This window comes from Vanellus vanellus (genome assembly GCF_965231255.1).
Source record: "Vanellus vanellus genome assembly, chromosome: 6".
Classification (NCBI taxonomy): domain Eukaryota; kingdom Metazoa; phylum Chordata; class Aves; order Charadriiformes; family Charadriidae; genus Vanellus; species Vanellus vanellus.
Window position 1 is genome coordinate 20,988,877 of NC_138911.1, and position 19,441 is coordinate 21,008,317.

Below are 19,441 nucleotides of genomic sequence, written 5' to 3' on the forward strand. Positions count from 1 at the left end.
GTCTGAGTGGAAGTCTGCAATGGAGACAGGACCTAAACCAATTCCTGAATATTTGATCCTTGTATTTGAGATGGGCAGGGATCCACGGGGCACCAAGAATAAAGCTCAGCTGCTGCTGTAGCACCTACAGCAAGGCAGATAAATTAGTACATGGCAACTGGGAAACGTGGAACTCGCTCATCTCTGAAATGAAATGAAACTATTAAACTTAATAGACATTTGTTAAGTACTTGCTTGTGATTTACAGCTTCTGCTCTGAGACTTGCAAAAATGGTTTATAGGGATGCCAGGCAGACAGACCCTTGTTGTTTCCGTCTCTATACAAGCAATTTTTTTTCCTATTGTAGGGCTGGTGTCAGCACAAGGGAAAATGGAGACTCAAATGGAAATTTTTGACTTATGCTATTTCTTTTTATCCCTGCTAGGGAGGTGGTGGCAGTATCCAACGTGCAAAAGGTGCAGGATGTTTCAGTGTGAGCTAGGTGCTGCTCAGCTCCCTGCAGCCTGTCCCCAGCGCTTCAAAGGCCTCGTGTCACAGGGCAGAGTTTCTGCTCCTTTCCCAGAGGTAATGTGTTTATATGAGCAGGTGGCATGTTTAACTGGGGGGGGGGGGGGGGGGGGAAGGCAACAAAAGATTGTTGTTGAATGTGCCTTTTTGTTTTGTAGAAGAGTGGCTTTACAAAACCTTTGTTTTGGTGGGAGGAGGAAAGCAAAAGCGAACCTCCATCCGGGAAGAAAACAACCACCCTTTTTTTTTCTGGAGACAGAAAAAGGGGCGGGCATCCCCACGCTTAACTTCTAAATCTACCAAAGAAAGGTTGCTTTTTGAACACGCAGCGAGCTATCTTCTCCGACCTTACCGGCTGGTTTTGGAGTAACTGCTCCAGAACGAACGAGAAAAAAAACAAAACAAAACAAAAACAAAGACGCAAAGACTGAAATCCCACCTCCGCCCCGGCCAGGTGTACCCACGCGTGGGGTACGCTGCGGCGGGACGGTGCGCCCTCGGCTCCTCCCCGGGCTGCGGGTGCGAGCGGAGGATCCCAGCCCCCTCCCTGCCCGCGGTGTGAGGAGGAGGAGGAGGAGGAGGAGGAGGGTCGTGTCCAGCACCTCCCCCCTTCCCCGCCTCCCTCCCCGCCGAGCGCAGCGCCCCGAGCATGGAGCCTGCCTGAGACGCTCCGTGGGCTCCGGCAGCTGCTGCGGCGGCACAACATGGAGGCGGCGGCGGCGGCGCCGCCGCTCCCGCTGCTGCTGCTGCGGCTCCTGGCCGCCTCGGTGCTGCGGTGCGAACCAGGCTCGGCCGGGGGTAAGCTCGCCGGGGCGTCGCGGGGCCCGGGTCGGCGGGGAGGCGAGCGCCGCTGCCCCTTTTGTTGTCGGACTTGAGCAAACTTTTCCCCCGCGCTCCGTCGAGAGGGCTGCGGGGGCCGCGGCGGCGGGGAGGGGGGCGGGAGCGGGTCCCTGCGGGGCGTGGGGGGGTGTGCAGGCCAGACTCTCGCGGGGGAAAAAGACGCGCACATGGACGAGACGGAGACGGGACGGGGCGGGAGGAGGACGGGAGGCTGGGTGCGTCGTCTTCTCCCCCCCCCCCCCCCCCCCCCGCCCCTTCCTCCTCGCCCCCTCCTCCTCGCTCCTCTTTTCTGCAAAAGGGGGGGCGCAGGAACGGGAGTCCTCTTCTCCCCCTTCCATCAGGACATGTCCCGCCGGGGGGGTGAAGCGGTTTCTCCCCAGGGTTGGCCCAGGTAAACGCGTACAGTTGCAAAAAGAGAGACAAAAGTCCTCCCCCCGTCCCCTCTACTGTCCTTCCGCGGTCCCGGGCAGGGCTTTCTCTGGGGTTTGGCGAGGCGGGTGTCGCTCATCAAACTCTTTGGCAGGGCTGGGGAGGCGATGGGGGGAAGGCCAGAGTCGTGTCCCCCAACCCCCCCCGCTCCCTTTTAAGGCTGTAGGCGGGCGGGGGGTGGGGTGGCGCTGCGGCGGGAGGAACCGGCCGGCCCGGCTGGAGGCAGCGGCCGGCGGGGGTCGGCCCGGCCTGGGTCGGGGTGCGGGTGCCCGGCCCGGGTCCAGCTCAGCGGGCGCTGCCGGAGCTGCAGCTCGGCTGCCCGCTGCCGGCGGAGCGCTGGGCCCCTCGCTGATCCGCGCTGCGTTCCGGACACGGAGCCTGCCCTTTGCTTTCCCTTTGCAATACCGGTTTTAAGCCTTTAAAAACGCTTTAAAAGCACAAATAAACGGAGGCTGTGGTCTGCCTGCAGCATCCCTGGGGATAGAGCCGGGGTCTGTTTTCCGTCCTCTCTCCCTGTGCGCTGCTTCTGTCCCGACTTTGTATCACCGAAGATGGGGAGTTAGGACTGCGTGTGTAAGACTTCGAATTTGTTGCTGCTGCATCAGGTCTGCCCGAATACATCACCTCGGTGCTTCAGCAAGCTGAAGCCTATGTTGCAAATTCCTAGGTAGTTTAGAAAACTCAGCAGTGTGACCAAGGCTGTCAGAACATCACCTCAGGGCCTCTTTTATTAGGCCACCCACCTTTTCAAACCGTCTGTAATTATTAGAATGGTAATTTGGAGCAAGAGAAATGATCGTTTTCTGCTGGCATCATCGTTCTATATTTTTAGTTGGAGCTCTATGTAGGTGTGTATTATGTATTGCATATTCTGTCAGGATTATATGAAAAGATGCCCTTTGCATCTCAGGACCCGCCTTCTCCATACACATTGCCTCGATCTTTTAAAAATGTTGCAGAAAGCCTGAAGTGTGGCTTGTTCCTTTCTGAACACTTGATGTTTATGTGTAAAGATGTTCACGTTCCTACTTGACTGAATGAAGCTATGTAGCTTGGAGGGGGGGGAATCAACTTACAGGAGTCTTAAATGAAGAGAACAGGCTGATAGTGAAGAAACCTTGAAGGTTTCTTTATGTTTACTTAACAGCCTCTAATAGAAAGGAATACTTTTAAAAAGGGTTAACTTTATGTCCTTGTTTGAGTGACACAGGATTAATTTCTCTTTCAGTAATTTTACTTTTGAGTAAGGTCTTTTCTAATGCTTGGGAAAACTGCATTTTTAGAAGGCTCTAGTGTCTGAATTTGTGAAAATATTTACGTTATAGCCAGCTATGGTATGTGGGTTTCAAGGTCTCAGTGTTTTCAGGCTAGCCAGCTGTAGGGATGAGGAGGGGCGAGACCCGGGCACTTGACCCAAGATGGCCAACAGGATTATTTCATACCATGAACGTCACATTTAATATAAATTAGAAAGTTTGCTGAGGAGTTCTCTCTCTTCCTTGATGGCTGCGATCCGGAGAACTTCTTGCCCCAGTGCCGAACCCCTGAGGCCTTCCCTTCCTCCCAAAGCCATAGCGCTTCTTGCAGTGTCCGACATGTGCTGTCCACTGTTGGGACTGCACAGCTTCCTAAGGGTATAATTGGCTGAATATAATCCTTGTATATTTTATATCAGTATCAGGATCAATATTGGTTTTTTAAGTGTTATTACTGTTAATTATTTAGTCTTATTCTATTAAATCTGTTTATATTTCAGCCCTCAGGTTTCCTTGTTTTTTCCGATTTCCCTTCCTGGGTGGGGAGGGGTGATCAGATGATAGAATAATTGTCTAAATAACAACAAATTGTTGTGGTTTCTTCAAACCATAACACTTTGCATTTGGAACTTTTAGGACGATAAGAGTTCACAACAAAACTAGGAAATAAGTTGTAACTTGGAGTTTGGTTTTCTTTCACGTTATTTTAGAGAAAGTGATTCTTTTAATATAGTGTATGTTCTGTATCAATAGTCACCTTCCTTAACATGTATGGAAAAACTCTTCTACAAATGTATCATATTTAATAACTAGCTAAAGAGTCTTGGTGTTAAATCTTAATGACATTGCTTTGGTTCTGCCTACTTAGTAGGAAGGTATGTGATTCTTTTGTTAGGTTGATCTGGACAGTACTTTTAAGGACAGCTCATCTGTCCTTTTAGAAGGAGAGTGGATGTACTATGAGAGGCTCTCCATGATGATTCCATTCCTGAGGATTCCGTTCCTGAGAATCCCCACTCTGTAAGCTCTTTTACCTCTTAAAAGTATTCTGATGTGCTTATCATATGAATATGTAAATATATCTCTGGAAGATTGGGAATGTGCTGGAACTTCTGCAGTGTTAAAGCTTCTGTGAAGTTTGACATGTTATAATAGATCCTGAATACTTTGGCTGTGAAATAATTTTGCTGTGGAGCTCTGTCCTTCCTCTGTATGTGGTGGTGTCAGGAGCAGTTTTATTTGTGTGGCCTGAAATAATGATAAACCTGTTTCAGATATGGGCTATACTCGACTCTCCTTTTACTGAGATAAGACAAAATGATTGTTGCATTGGCGCTTTCTTGAAGGGAGGAATCTCTTGCCTGTGTAAAGTATTCAGGAACAACAGCATGTTTTTGCCTGAAAATATTATAAGTTCTGAATGTTTAATACTGCACAGTGGGTGTTTTATGTAGGGCTCTTAAAACCTGTAAGTAGTTGAGATAATTCTTGTTTAAGTTCATGTTTAAGAACTATCTCAAGGAAGAATTATTCTTACTTAAACTCATAAAAGCTTGGTTAGCTGTTGCTAATGCTAGAACATTTCCAGAATTGTGAGACTGTATCTTAGTTTTCTTTAACGGAATGACTATTTGTCTGATGTTAAGAAACAGAAGATAAGGAAAGGTGAACAGGGAAGTGTGACAGGATGGTTACAAAAGTTTGAAACTAAGGGTGCAGGGTGAAATAAACAATGCGTTTGAGCACAACCCTAAAATTGCTTTTAATTCGTGCTGGTTTTCCTGAGGTAACCAAAAGCTAATGAAGCCTATCACTATGTTTAAATGTAGAACGTGGCAGGAAAGAACACTTGCTAATTTTATGACAGGGAAACGTGCTATGTAGGAATCCTCAACTGCATTTCAGTGCCATTTCAGTTAGTCTGTCATTGATTTAGGGGGGCTGTTTTCCTAGTAACTACTACTAGCACAATGTGAGGGTCTGTCATATTATGGTCATAAATCCTCTTGAAATAGTGAGGAAATACTGAAACTCCAGAATGACTCTGAAGTTTAAGTTGATACTTTCAAAGCATTGAATCTTCTCTCTCCAGACAAAGGATAATGGCTTTAACTGCCTTTAGGTATGGTGTGTGAATTAATTTGTTACTATTTCATTTTAAATTAATTTCATTTAAAATCCATTTTAAAGCATCCAGAGATGCTTTAAAACTACTCATACTCTAGATGTGTCTGTAATACATAAATCGGCATGACACATAAAGTCAATACTTAGAAGAGTGTGAATGTACTTCATCAATAGCCCGGTGTAAATTCCACCGTTGCCTCTTGCTATTTCTGAACCTTTTTTTTTTTTTAAATCTCAGCTGCTTTAACTTTCATCTTAAGAATTGTTTTACTTCTTTATATTGTAGTTGTTAGTAAAATAGGCTGTGGGTTTTATTCCAGCTGTAAATTTTCTCAGTCCTGTGTGTTTCTTGAATAATGCAAGCCAAGGTAACTTCAGCAAACACAGAGGTTGTTTCTGGGAACTTGTTATCTTTGTTGTTATGGTAAGGTCTGGCAGTATAACAACAAATAAGGGTTACAAAACCTCTCCTAGATGATGCACGTGACTTATAAAGAGTGTCTAATGTAACTTTCCTTCTAGTTAAAATTTAGCCAGCAATGTAGAGTAAAAAGTAGTTGTCTCTCTTTTTGTCAAAGCAAAAATAAAAGAAATTTCACCATTCGTGATGCTTATATGAAGCTTTAATGACAAGGTTTAGTTTCATGTTAGATCAGTATTTTTTCCGAAAATACCGTATTGTATGAAAGCAACCTGCCATCCTGAGGTTGAGAACAATAACTAGGTTTAAATTCCTTGTTAGAAATCAGCTATTATAGGTAACTTTATTGCTCTTCATTCTAAGAAATCCTCTTAATTTTTTCATACGTCTTTAACCCAAGAGGTATTAAACATTCCAAATGTTTGGCTTTTGTAAGTTCAGAATTTCTCATGGGAGTTGATATGGCTGAAAAAAATCATAGCACTGTGAACACTTGAAGAAAACAGTTGTTATTTTCTGCTCAAGACCTTTGTGAAGAACTCAAATAGGTATCAACCTGAGCCTTGAGGAAAGAATACCAGTAGAGTTAAGTATCCCTCCAGTTTATGGCGCAGGCCAGCAACGATGCAATTCTGCTGAGCACAATGGAGTCAGCATTTTGTCTACAGATTTTGAGGCATGTGGATTATTTTCCTTTTTTTGCTATATTGCTTTCCAACAGGACGTGTCCAACAACACTCCACTTAGGGCAGAAGCAAATAATTAGGATATTGGCTGGGGACGCTGGCTGGCCAAAGCCACGTGCTGTTTGGAGGCTTGGGACTTTCTGAAGAAGTTAAAGATGTGCCATCTCCTGACAGCCCACAGCTGAGACTTCTGAACTGGAAAAAATAGTTCCATACTTCTGGAGAATACTACCCCCATTAAGTTAGGCCATGGAAAGGCTCATGATAGAGTCAAAAGATATTTTGAGCAGTTTCTGAGTTATTGGGTGATTGAACAGTTGTGAGAGGAGGAGAGAAAATGGGAAGTATGTCCCACAAAGTACTGTTCAGTACAGTTGTTTGTTAGGAGTTAATGGGCCAACAATTCCTTTGGTTTCTTTTCTCTTAGAAAAATCAGAATGTGGAGCTCACCAGCATTTCGTCTTTGTGGTTTCTGTTTACTAAAGACTGTGAATACCTGTTAAGCCACAAAATTGTATTGAGAAGCTCCAAAAAGTGTAAAGAAAGAAATGATAGGTTCATATGGGTGTTGAGGGTCCATGTCATAGACAGGATTTTTAATTCAGCTGTTGTTTCCTTTATTCTTGCTTGACTCACACATTGCCTGCTAGCATAGGTGTCATTTTGTATTGTTAAATCCATGGGCGACTTTTGCAAGGACGCCAGTAAATTGACACGTTTAATTTAAATTGGTTCGCTTGCTCTGGATACTAAAAGGGTTAAACCAACTGAAACCTCTTTTAAATCAATAAATACTTTATATGAGTGGATTGTGTTAGATTAGCTTAATGGGGGCAGTCTGCTGGGAGAAGGAATTTCTCAACTGTGAATCGGCTACAGAATTGTCTTAATTTTGCAGTAGGAAGGTTTATTGCTATTGCAGTTAACAGCACTGACAGAAGATGCAATAGTAAGTTTGTGGTGCAATTGTCAATGGTCTGAGAACCTCAAATGTTGGCATATTTATTTAAAAATGTCCCTGTTTAATAATATAGTAGTTGTTGAATACTGTTTGGCACGTTGGCTTTTTGAAGTGCTGTATGATTATTAGCTAATTCTGAATATTCTGCTAACATGGCATCTATTATTTATCTTTTATATAGGAGGAAATTGAGCTTCCCCAGTTTAAGTTGACATCCTTTTAACAGTAATAAAAGTTGTCATTATGGCAGGCAGAATTGATTTTTTTGGAACACTGGTCATCTTGTTGAGACTATAAAGGTAAAACTGGTAATTGTTCCATAAAGCTATAAAGTGTGCTGTTCCTGAGCTATGGTGAAAAATGATGCAACTGGAAAAATGAAGTTGCAAGGGTGTTAGGTTATAACTCTCCCCTCTACTACGAAAAGTGGAAAGATGGAAATTAGAATTCTGTCTTTGGTCCTCTGCCTGCAAGGATTAGATCAGAGGTAGAAGGTGGCAGTAAGTGAAGGCAGGAGCTTGATCTCTTCTTTTCGCAGTGTTTAAGAGTCAAAAAAAGCCAGTGTGTGTGAGCAAGTGTTGTCTGCTTCATGTTTCGAAACCTCTTGGTGGATGAGGAGGAGCTGTGGATTGAGTGGGCCTGCTTAGTGAATTTCATGGCTTTTGGGTTTGGCAATCAAATTGTATTATTACAACATGATTTTTAGATGTTCTTTTTCTTTTCTGCTGTTCAGTGCTGGTTTTAACTAAATCAAAAGGAAAATGAGTGGAGGATCTGAGAAAATGTGATGAAAGTGTATGGTTCTGCCATAATCTATGGGTTATTGATATGTCATTTGACAACTTTTATGGAATGTTGTATGTACTTATGGCTTAAGCCATATACTCCAGGTTTTGAACTAGGCACAGGTTATGCCTAACAGCAGCAATGCACTGAAATCCTCATCAATAACTTCAGCAGACCTTCTGTGGAAATTTTGGTTTCACTCGGATTGCAGGTTCATGGATGCTTTGTCCAGTCCCCTGTACTTTTTTTTCATTCATTTTGCATGAATGTCTTCTTTTCTGTTCTTCCAAATTAAAACTGTCCTAGCTGGACTTCAGAAGGAAAAAGTGTTTAGATGACCAGAAATGTAATTAAATGGTGTTTTGTTAATGCAGAACTTGGTGCTATAGAGTATAACTCTCAAGAAGGTGAAATTGCTTCCCATTACACCTTTATAAATTGAGAGGGAGACATACCCCTAAGACTGCCTGGTGTACTTGTCTTTATATGAATTAAAAAAAAACAACAGCACAGAATGCCTAAGTGACGATACATCTTTTGGATTAACCAAAACAAAATGCTTTCGTGAGACACATATTGCTTCGAATTAGCCAGTGTGTAGGATGTGCTGACCTACAGCTGCACTTTGTTATGCCACACTTCTGACATTCTCTTTTCTCTTGATAATTCTTAAATAAAGATTTGGGTTTGGCCTTGCTGTGAGACATGAAATGCTTTTTCACTGGACTCGCTATGACAGTGGTGGTCAGAAGTGCCCCGTTTTTATTTTGTGTATACTCCTGAAGTAAAGAGCTGGATTGTGTATGGTGTAGGTAAGTGTTTTGTAGGGTTCCCACCATGACACATCTCTGGGAGCTTTCTGGAGTACCTGGCTTATGCCACCTGAACCTTTATTTCTTTGTACTGTGGATTTTTTTTTTCTTGTTTCTCAGACTTCCTAAATAACATACTTCTTATGTCTGGCTCTTCAGGTAAGACTGAAGGGCATTTTTTGTGACATTGAGCAAGTGATCTGCCAGCTACTTTGTTGTTATGAGGTTTTGTACTTTCTTGCACCCTGTGGGGTGCTTGGGCACTTTGTCATGTCCTTTTCCATCAGCCCATCATTTCTAGGACGTTACGTAAGCTGTGGCGTATTCCTATGTAATCAGACTTTGTCTGAAGAAGCTGTTGAGGGTTGAAATCTCAGTGTGTCAGATTTTAAAAAGTCTTCTAAGCTGATTTCTCTAGCTTTAGTTTTAGAAGTGGTGCATACTTGATATTTGAGGCAATTTGAAAGGCCTTAAGTCTTTATTATTGTTGCTATTATTATTGTTCAAGGATTATTTCCAAATAATTGGTAAGGGACAGTTTATACAATTTTTTTGTGCGGATACAAAAATAAGTTTTTTGGGTTGAAGAATGACTGCTTTAAAAGGACAATCACAAAGCTGTGGCATTTGGAGTAACCTAGGTAATATTGCTGCTTTGTATCTGTCTTCAAATACTGCTTCTATTTCAGTCACTTAGACCAGTGTCTTGGTGGTGCCACAAAAATACATTCTGAAATAGGAGTATATTTGTATCTGTTTCAAATTTCATTATGGAGAAGGAGAAAAGCAAGAGTTTGGCTCTTGGATAACAAGCCGTCTCTGCTGGTGACAGTGAATTGTTCAAGGAGGAGAAGGAATGAAAGGTTATGAGATTTCTTCTCTGGTGTGTAACTATAGGGGATATCTGAATAACATACGTAGTGTTCTTTCTTAGCACTTGTAGCTTAATACAAAAGCCAGAATGCTGTTTCTTTAACTTCTCAAAGCAGCAGAATTTAAAAAACAAAAGCCTAATCCTTTGCTTTATAGAAGGTGTCGCCTTTGACTACTCAATCATAAATTAGCCGGTGTTAGATGGATATTGATCACTTCTTATATTGTGCATATAGTTAAAATGAGCTTTTTAGGCTTTAATTTGCATAAGTAGTTATTTCAAATAAAGCGTGTCTTACTTATGAATTCTGTCCCATTTAAGGAAGGTCACTCACGACCACCAAATTTCCTATTTTCACTGTCGTACTTTGTTTTCATTTCAGTCATTCAAAATTTTCTAGTTCTGGAACAATTGAGAAGCTCAGAATAGAGTTGCCTGGACTGTAAGAGTGAATTTTGACATAAAATATGATATAGTCTTTCTCTTTCTTCAGATTTTTCTCTGATTGCTTCCCCAGCTTGAGAGTTGGTAGCTTGAAGTATGATGTGTTTAAACTTGGTTTTGTTTTTTTTTTTTTGAGGGGAAAATGTTTTAGCCTGAGAAGTCTGTATTGGTGACTTATGTGGATGTGTCTTTCACAAAACATATGAAAGCATATTAAACTGCTGTGTTAGTATTCATGTTCTCAAGTCAGAGCCAAGAGGATGAAAATTCCACTTAAAAGGTCTGCCCAGCTGTGCATCATGATCAAAAAAAAAAAAAGTCTATACATTATCTGCATCTTCAATAGTGGAGTAAAAGAAATTTGTAGTTATGGTGAATTTTTGTCTGTCTGGGTTTTAACAGCATATTTTTTACTGTCTGGATAAAGTTGACTATTACTTACCCATGTTTTAAAACTCAAGTTTGCAGGTGTTCAAGTCCTAGAAAGTGTATACTCGGAAAGAGTTACACATCTGGACTTACTTAGACAAGCTGCATAGTGAGAGGTAGGTAGGTTGTGATAATGCAGGCAAAACTATAGTGGAGCCTCAATAAATAGAAGCTGAATCGTTTGTCAGTCTTTCCCTTTTACCTACCCCCAAAACCTGTATGAACTTGGATTTTAATCTCATCTCATCTTTCTTCAACGCCCACCCCACCCTGAGCCGCAAACCCCCACTACAGTGGATGTCAGCTGTGACTTTGGAGTCTGTGCGCAGGAGGAGAAGGTTTTCTATGATGCCATTAAAAAGGTGCATTTATCAATTGTGAAAGTCAGACATGGCAACTACTAGAAAGAACCATGCACCCTGTAAAGAATTGGGGAATATTCCTGGGGGCTTTTTTTGAACACAGTAAATAAACTCTTAAGGGAGCTCAGAACTTAGTGTCTGTGAACATTGTAGCTGATGGTACTATTGGAAGAAACTCACACACAAGAGCAAAAATTTAAGCGAGTATTGGATAATTGTCGTGGTTTAGGCCAAAATCCACTACTGGGGACCTGAGGGACCCCAGATGGGACCGACCCAGATGGGATGCTCCCCTCTACCCCTCTTCAAAGAGAGAGGCAGAGGAGGAAAAAGAGACTTATGAGTTTAGAAGGAACTAAACTACTTCAATGAAATCTTAATAACAAAATAAAAAGAAATAATGAAAAATGTACAAAACCGTAACAAGCTCCCGAGATGACAGTCACGTCACCAGCTGGCACTGGGGCAGTCCCAGGCTGGATTCAGTGACGGACGGGAACTGGATTCCGGATCTGGATTCAGGATTGGGATCACAGGCAGACAAACAGAGTCCTCCTCAGACGTCGGCCATTGAAGGAAGAGAGCTGACCCTTTGATCCCTCAGCTTTTATACTGAGCATGAGGCAGATGGGATGGAATACCCTGTTGGTCAGTTTTGGGTCACCTGTCCTGTCCGCTCCTCCCCGCAGGTGGGACCCCACTATGCTTTTCCGCTTCCGACCCTCCAACGGGGCAAATAACAGAGTTGGTTGGCCTTGGGCGTTATAGCAATAAGTATAAGCAAGAGCCTCTCTGCATACCATGCCTGGGCATCAGCTATAAACAATTGGTCTTACCACTCTGAGAGTGAACACTGTCTGCACAATATGCAGTTAATTTCAGTAGTTAGAAGAGGCCCAGCTAAGAAGCAAAGTTACTGAACAAAATTGGTTCTGTTTTACCTCGAACCAGGACAATGATATTTGCCATAAATAAACCATTATCTGCAGGTGTTCCGTAAGCGTTGCAGATGAGTAACTGAAGTGAGCTCAGTAGCTTGCGTGCAGAACTAATTCATACCATTTGTGCTTTGCATGGTGTGCTTGACACTTCGTAAGTGTATTAACAGTCTGCTGCTAGATCTTATTTGCCTAATAAACTTTGACAAACAGGTTCTACAGATGGTTTCCGGGGAATTGCTGTCTGTTCACGGCCAGTTTGTGGCAAAAGATGTGATAGAGCTTTTGATTAATTTTCTGTCTGAAATGTTTTCATGGCTGTGGTCATTCCACTCATCGTTACCATCACATCTGACTGCAACTGAAAAATGAAATGCTCAGCTAGGAAGATTTTCAGTTTAAATTTAAAAGGCAGAGAGTTGGCCATGGAGTTATCCTGGCTACTTTTGAACTTCCCTTCCTCTATCAAAATAACAGAAAACATGATGTTTGTCAGTGCTGGGGATGGTAATCCTTCTACTTGAAGGAATCCTGGATGGTTGTGACAAAATCCCTGTGTTAGATATCTGTTAGTGCTAAGGTCATTCTGTTGTTTGCATATTTTAGTGTTTTAAAGAGCCTTCAAGATATTTGTGGACAGTGAAGCTATTTTGCATGAGCCAGAGAACTGGAAAATGCCTGGATTTTACTTAGTGACTGGTAGTTACTCAGAGTTTAAGTGTGCTACCAGACCACTTAGTTCCCTGGAGCAGAGACAGATTTGCTTGTAGTTCACAGAAATGCTGACCTAGGCACAAGTAATCTCTTACAAAGTCCTGGCTAGTTTATGCTGAAGTATGTACATGTGGAAGGGGGGAGTATTCCACATATGTGTATGTGTAAGTGTGTATATAATATGTATGTATGTTCTTATGTGCTTAAACACTTGGTTAACCAGTTTCTCCTGCTCTGTTTTTTTCCCCTTCATTCTAATGGTTGTGCTATTGAATAACCTTCTGTTTCTGAAAAGAAAAAAAACCCAAACAACAACAAATCAACCCTCTGCTTTTTATGTAGACTTTAACTCCTGATGTTAGATCTTGATACATAATTTTAAGGAGGAAAGTTTCACAGGGGCTAGGCATGGGACTGGAATTCAGTATACCTGGATTTGGTTTTGGTATTGTTACTGCCCATAAGTCTGTGAACTCCAACTTTTCATCTGAGAAAAGGTGACAGTGGTACATAAATGGTTTCTCCTCTGAATGCATCTTGCAGTATTTTACACAAGAAGAACCTCAGAGTAATCTTTTACTATACATAGGCTTTTTAAATAGACCTGCTTTGTTTGACTCCAGTGTATTACTCTCTTAATGACTGGGGTTTCATTAGAGAGAAATGAAGCTTCAAGCTAACAGAATGGTAGGTAAAGTGTCCCTGAAAAGGGGTGTTTTATTAATCAAAATTTTATGCCTGATCAGATTTGTGCACCTAAATCTTTGACTTGCACAACCACTTTCCATACCTTTTGCAGTCTTTATTTTACAATTTCTGCAATTTGCATCTTCCTCCTGTGTTGGTAGTATTTCTTCTCAGCTTGAAATTTCTCCTAGGTAGGGATCTTGTGTATTGTTTTTCCTTTTACCTGCTTCATTTGTGTTGTGGTTTCCCTCCCACCCCCCCACTGTCTGAAGAACCAGGATTGCTAAAGGCTGGAATGTCTGTAGGTGGGTAATTAAAAACAGTGGTCAAGAGCGCTCTTGGAAACTTGTTGGGTTACTTCTCTAAGTAGGATGATGAGGCAGCATCATTGAATGGAAGGAAAAAAAACCCAACCCAAACCAAAAGAACGAGCCCTAACCCCCAAACCACCCTCCTATTTCTGGCAGTTTGAAGAGTCTGCCTGCTGTCCCCTTAGCATGTGGCTCCACAGACATTGTCTGCCCATGACAGAATTCATAAAAGTGAAGAAGCTGCAATTTAGCCTGTGTTTGAGGATTGCTGCTTAGCATTCAGCCTAGTGCACAATGGAAAGAAGATGAGCAGGTAGAAGTACTTTATGCTTGTCACCTCTGTTCCTTATTATCACTCAACTTGCATGGTCAGGATTAAGGTCTTCATTGTTAACTGCTAAAGATTTAAGTGATCTAGGATTCATTTAGCTTGGGGATTACCACCTGGACAGATCCAGCCCTTCTCCAGCCTGCTGCAGGAATTACAGCTCATGGAAAATAACTCTGGTCGTTGATCCCCAGGGTGTGGAACTCCTGGCATCTGGAGATAGAGCACATCTGGCGCTGGTCCTCAGAGGCAGAATTCAGCCACCCTAAAGCTTATTGCATGTGGGGAATGATGCAAGTGACTTGTTTTCTCTGAACAATGGCTATGGGATCTTTGTAAGCATTGGCATCTTGCCTGGTTATTCTGAGTTGGTTGGTTTTTTTTTGGTTGTGCGTCCGTGTCCCGTCCCCCCACCCCACCCCAGAGGAAGTCTGTGTGTGATGAGGGAGGATGTGGAGTACTGTGAGTTCTCCATACAGCTGGGGCAATCCTCCAAGCCATATTTGCTTCTTGACACTGATGCTCTTACATATGCAGAATGCATGCATAAAAGCTGCTGTGCCCATCCAGAAGGCACTTGCTAGGTTCTGGCGTGCTTTTTTTGTGCTTTTCTGATTCCTAGGATTCTGTGGAGTCAATGTGCAGGGACACAGGAGAAAGGTGTCTTTTTTTTTTTTTTTTTTTAAGGAGATGTACTGCAGTGCCCAACTTTGAGGAATGTTCTTGGGACCTGTTAAAATCACGTTCCTTGTACAGTTTATAAGGCTTTTGTAGGGTAGCAAAACTTGTTTTGCTTGAGATAGAATAAGAATTCAAAACCTAACAGCAATTTCACAATTACTTCCCCAAGGTTGCTTGTATTTTGGAATGGTTTCCCCACGAAGATCTGTTCTGGAATACTTTATTACAGCCCCTTCTCAGTCTCAGCCTTGGAGCTCATTTGGTACTGTAGGGATTGGGACTGTGTAACAGGCGTGTGTGACAATTTGAGCATCTGCTGGTCACGTCTTAATATAAACTGGTTCATTATTGTGATTGTTTATAACATGACCATATGCTTGTTGACAGCCTCTTAAGACCTCCTTGTTCACAAATGCTAATTTCTGAGGGAGGATGTCTTCTTTTAGGTATTCCTTCTCTTCAGATATTGCCAAAGAGTCTATGAGAACATTTCAGGTCATGTGGCAAGAGTGTCTTCCAGATATGTTTTTGGCCAGAGGTAGGTGGGAGGACTTGTTTGAATGGACAACAGGAAAAGGAATTATTTGCTTGGGAGCTCGCACTGTAGGACAGGTACACTCAAATCAGTGTACTAGTATGGGGTAGGAATTTGTTCTTTTACTTGTAAACTCTGCTCTTCTTTTAAAATTACTGCTAAATACTGCTAACTTCTCCAGTTTAGTTTCCTGGCCGTTAATTGGGAGGAAGTGGCTTTACACGTTCTTTCATTTTGAGACTCTCGCAGCAGTTCTTTTTTATTAATTTATTTTCTTTTTATAAATAAAATCTTAGTCTAAAAATGACTATAATTTCAAAGTCTAAAAAAAATGACTATGATTTTAAAGTCTAAAAAAACCTAAAATGGCTTCAGGTCTCTATTTCCTGCTGTGTGACTGTCATTGCTGCTGCAAACCACTGTGTTGACAGGAACTCATCATTGATTCAGTAAAGCTTCACAGCAATTGAAAGACTATGTACCAGTGCTAATGAAAAGCCTTTGCGTGGTTTCTGGGGGCTTGGGCATCAACAGGCATGTGGAGAGGGTGCAGGGATAAAAATATAACTTGTCAGCTGCTGTGCTCTGAATTACAGCTGCATGCAATGCTTTCTCCTGTATAACTAGTTTGCCACTTTGTTGTGAGGCAGAAGCAGTATACTGAATTCTACAAAACCTTCCCCATTTTCTCTAGGAACTAGAGTTTTGATAACTTTTTTTTTTTTTTTTTAAATTGAAGTGTTTGTATGCAAGAATAGAGCAGTCAAGCACAGTGGGAGATGAGTAAGCATTATGCACACGTACTTAGGATTGCAAAAAGAAAATTTATCACTGGTTTGTTATTATAAGGTCTGAACTAATGTTGGCTGTTTATAAAAAGGAATGGACTTTGCAGGGTTATTTTCCTATTTAAACATCAGCAGGACACTGGGAACAGATTATTGTGAGTATTTGAGTAAGTTGTGTTTGCTTAGTGTGCTTGACAACATTTCTCTCAATGAAACTTTAACTTTTTAAGCTGCCCATGTTTTATCCCAAAACTTTGGCTTTCATCAGGAAGGTAGGATGGAAAAAAAAATCAGGGTAGTTTTTTTTGTTGTTGTTGTTTTTTTTCACTTATTGATGTGTATAATGTCAGTGATCACTGTTGTATGTGTGGCCAGAAGTGAGTGTGCTTTATTATCTTTATGTAGAAAAACTTTGAAACATGGAGTGGTAGTTTATTCAAAGTCCTGTCATAAATATTGCTTATTCTAAAGAGGATAATTTTTGCTGGGATGATCCAAAAACGTTAAGAAATAGATCAATCTAAAGCAGATACTATTCTGTACCTGTCTTTCCCCCACATTCGGCTGAGCACATGCCAAATGTACCATCAGACTCTTTTTGCTGGATACTGCAGATCTTCCAACATCAACTCCACCTGTTGCACTGGCTTCAGCGATGCATTGGCAAAGCAGTAATGATTTCAGAAAGCTTTCCAGTGTCTGAAATGGCATGAAACAGTTCTGACAGTTGTAAACTCATGTTAAAAAACAAGAATTCCTGAAACTTGTCTATTAGCAACCTCAAAGTACATCTTTCTATACAGTTGTAAAATTGGCACGAACAAAAAAGGCTTTATTTGAATAGTATGCAAAAGTTTGTGTAAACCCTAAATATCCCCGAATTTGGTTTATCTGCAGCTGTTTAGATTTTAATTATTTTTTTTTTCTTCCTCGGAGGCTGCTTTGATGCTTGAATTGAACTCAACAAGTGGTTCCCTCGTTGCTTCCTAAATCTTGGAGAAGTCGATTGTTATTTTTTTCCTTTTTCATTTTTTGGTTGTTTATGTTTTGTTTTTATTTTTTTAAAAACAATTTAAACAATATTTAGGCACAGGTCACTGCAAATGAGATGGCAACTGCGTCATGCCATTCATGTTATGGAGTCTACTGGGAACCTTTTTGTAGCTAACAGTGTTGCTTTAATCCTGAATGAAAAGGAATTTGTTTGCAACACCTGGTGTAGATTAGGAAGAGTCTGTGTTTCAAAGGGTGTTTTGTCCAGTGGTTTTAGTTTAGGCAGCATCCAGCTTCCATACCATGCCACATCCATTGACAGCACAAAAATGTGGGGCCATGTAGTAAAGTAGGTTAGAGGACTGGGCTAAAAGTAAATTCCTTAGTTACCTTTTGTTTTCTGGGATGTCTTTCCTTTGCTCAATATTTTTTCATTTTTTTTTTCCCTCTTCTCTCTCCTCTTCCCTCTCTCTCCTCCTCTCTCTCCTCAAATGTGTTATTAACAAAGACCTGCGTCAGTGAGGGGAGAGCGAGAGGCTACTTTATGAAGAGGGTAAAACATGATTTAAATACTTTTTTCTGTAGTCTAATAAAACTGTGATACTGCAAGATCAAGAATTTGATGGGTCTAACATATTCAACTATGAAGGAAGGATAATGCCACGTGTTTCCATGCAATTCAGATGTTACACAGCCTATGATGGTTTGTTCTCTCTCTGTTCTTTTTCATTTTTTGTTCTTATAAATGAAATCTAAAGTCAATGTGTTATTTTTGCAAGTCTCTAATTGTTTGTGCTGCACCTCATCAGTGACGAGAATAGCATCTTGGAGGATCTTCTGAGCAACACAGAAACTGAGCATCTGTTCGCATTTATAAGTGTGATGTGATAGAGGGTTAATTGTCTGGATTAGCTGTTCTGCAGAAGTCGATAGATGTCTTCTTTGATGTGCTGTCCTTGGACAATTGCTGCATGAGATGAAGGTTTTAGTTTGAAAGCTTCAACTTAAGTAGCCTTTAGAAATGTTTGGTGTCATTTGATGTCAAGTCTTGTTACCTTTTTAAGTGTGTGTATATATGTATATATGTGTGTGTATACATATGTATATACAAACGTAATCTGCATTCTACGGTTTTATAAAGGAAACAACATAATGCTGTAATCAGTGGAGCACATTCTTGAGCAGTTTTAGATGCCCTAACTTGCTCCAAGTAAAACATAAGAAAGTTGATGTTTTTCACATGTTGATAACAGAGGGAATAAAGTGCCTCTTCTCACTTCAGAGCTTCATGGTGCAGTTATCGAGTAGTAGTGGATGGATGATAATGACTTCTAGTTATTGGCTCCTCGGTGCCTCATATAAAATGAGTTGGTGGTTTTGGTCATATCGCACAGTGCTGCCATACATTGCAAGTATTAGTCACAGCAAAGGAGACAAAAACCTCAATTGTCCTCAAAAGTGAGTTACTTTCTATCACCCAAGTGAGGTCTGTTCATCGCAAGGTCGACTGATGTTGGACATGTTAATTAATAGAAGACTGATGTGAGCAGGGAGGTCTGGATTTTAGGTCCACTTTTTAAAGGAGAAAGAAAACTTCATTTTTATTTGCGTCTTCTTTACTTAATTTCTGCACTAGATGAACTTGATAAAGGAGTTATCTGTTTCCACTTTGTACTAATATTTTTGTAACGTTACAATGCTTTCTGTAAGTAGAAAGTGAAGGTTGCCCTAACTCTGAGAAAGTATTTAGTTACAGAATGAGGTGCCCAAGTTTGGTATAGAAGTGAAGGGCTTCCTTCAGCTGTGCTTCAAGTTAGTGCATTGTTGGTATGGGTTTGGTGATGTGTTTTTTTTTTTTTTTTATTGGCCTTTTTTTAGTTGTTTTTGAGGAGAAAGCTGTTTTTCAAAAAAAGCAAGTGCTTTTGTGGTCTAGTTTACTACTAATTTTTAGAGAAGGTAGGTTTTTCCTCTATTTTAACAATACTCTGTTTGTTCAGCCTTCTCTTTCAGACAGTGTGTCAAAGGCTGGGTGGATGCAGGCACCATGTTCTTGCAATTCACTAATGGAATTTAAGGTGTCTTCTGTCTATTTGTTTTTTAAATTATTCACATAAGACTTACACTTGGGGCATAATATATTTTTTTAAGCAAGTGTTCCATCTTTAGTATGTAGGAAAAACAGCCCTTCTCCTTTGCATGTAAATATGTGGGTTCATAAGCCCCTGTTGTATTTTAAGAGGGTAGATGTCTGCTCCTGTATTCAGTCATTATTGTTCATACCCGGAGGGGGTTACTTAAATGCTTGTGGTCATTTCTTGCGTGTAATTCATGTTTATTAACAATCCACTGCAGGGTCACGTTTATAAAAAGTTAAAATGCAGTTAATTGCTGAAGGTGTGCTAGTATCTGGCATGTTGTCTGTGCCACGTTTGTCATGTTTCTAGATTGGAAAAGTGATTTTAGGCTGTGGGTGCTAGCTTTTTGTATTAACACTTGTATTTTGTGGTATTTTTAATAAGTAAAAAAATATG

The 19,441-nt window shown here is 41.2% G+C and overlaps 1 protein-coding gene across 3 annotated transcripts in view; it reads left to right on the forward strand.

The window, feature by feature from the left end:
• The first annotated feature begins 1,161 nt into the window (after positions 1-1,161).
• Positions 1,162-19,441, forward strand: part of LRP5 (LDL receptor related protein 5) — a 166,906-nt gene continuing 148,626 nt past the window's right edge. For 2 of the 3 annotated variants that reach the window (XM_082486002.1, XM_082486001.1), the window contains exon 1: positions 1,164-1,306. In XM_082486002.1, the coding sequence (XP_082342128.1) occupies positions 1,213-1,306 (94 nt within the window). In that variant the 5' untranslated portion in view covers positions 1,164-1,212. Of the gene's footprint in view, positions 1,307-19,441 lie in introns of all 3 variants that reach the window. The other variant, XM_082486003.1, reaches the window with a different exon arrangement.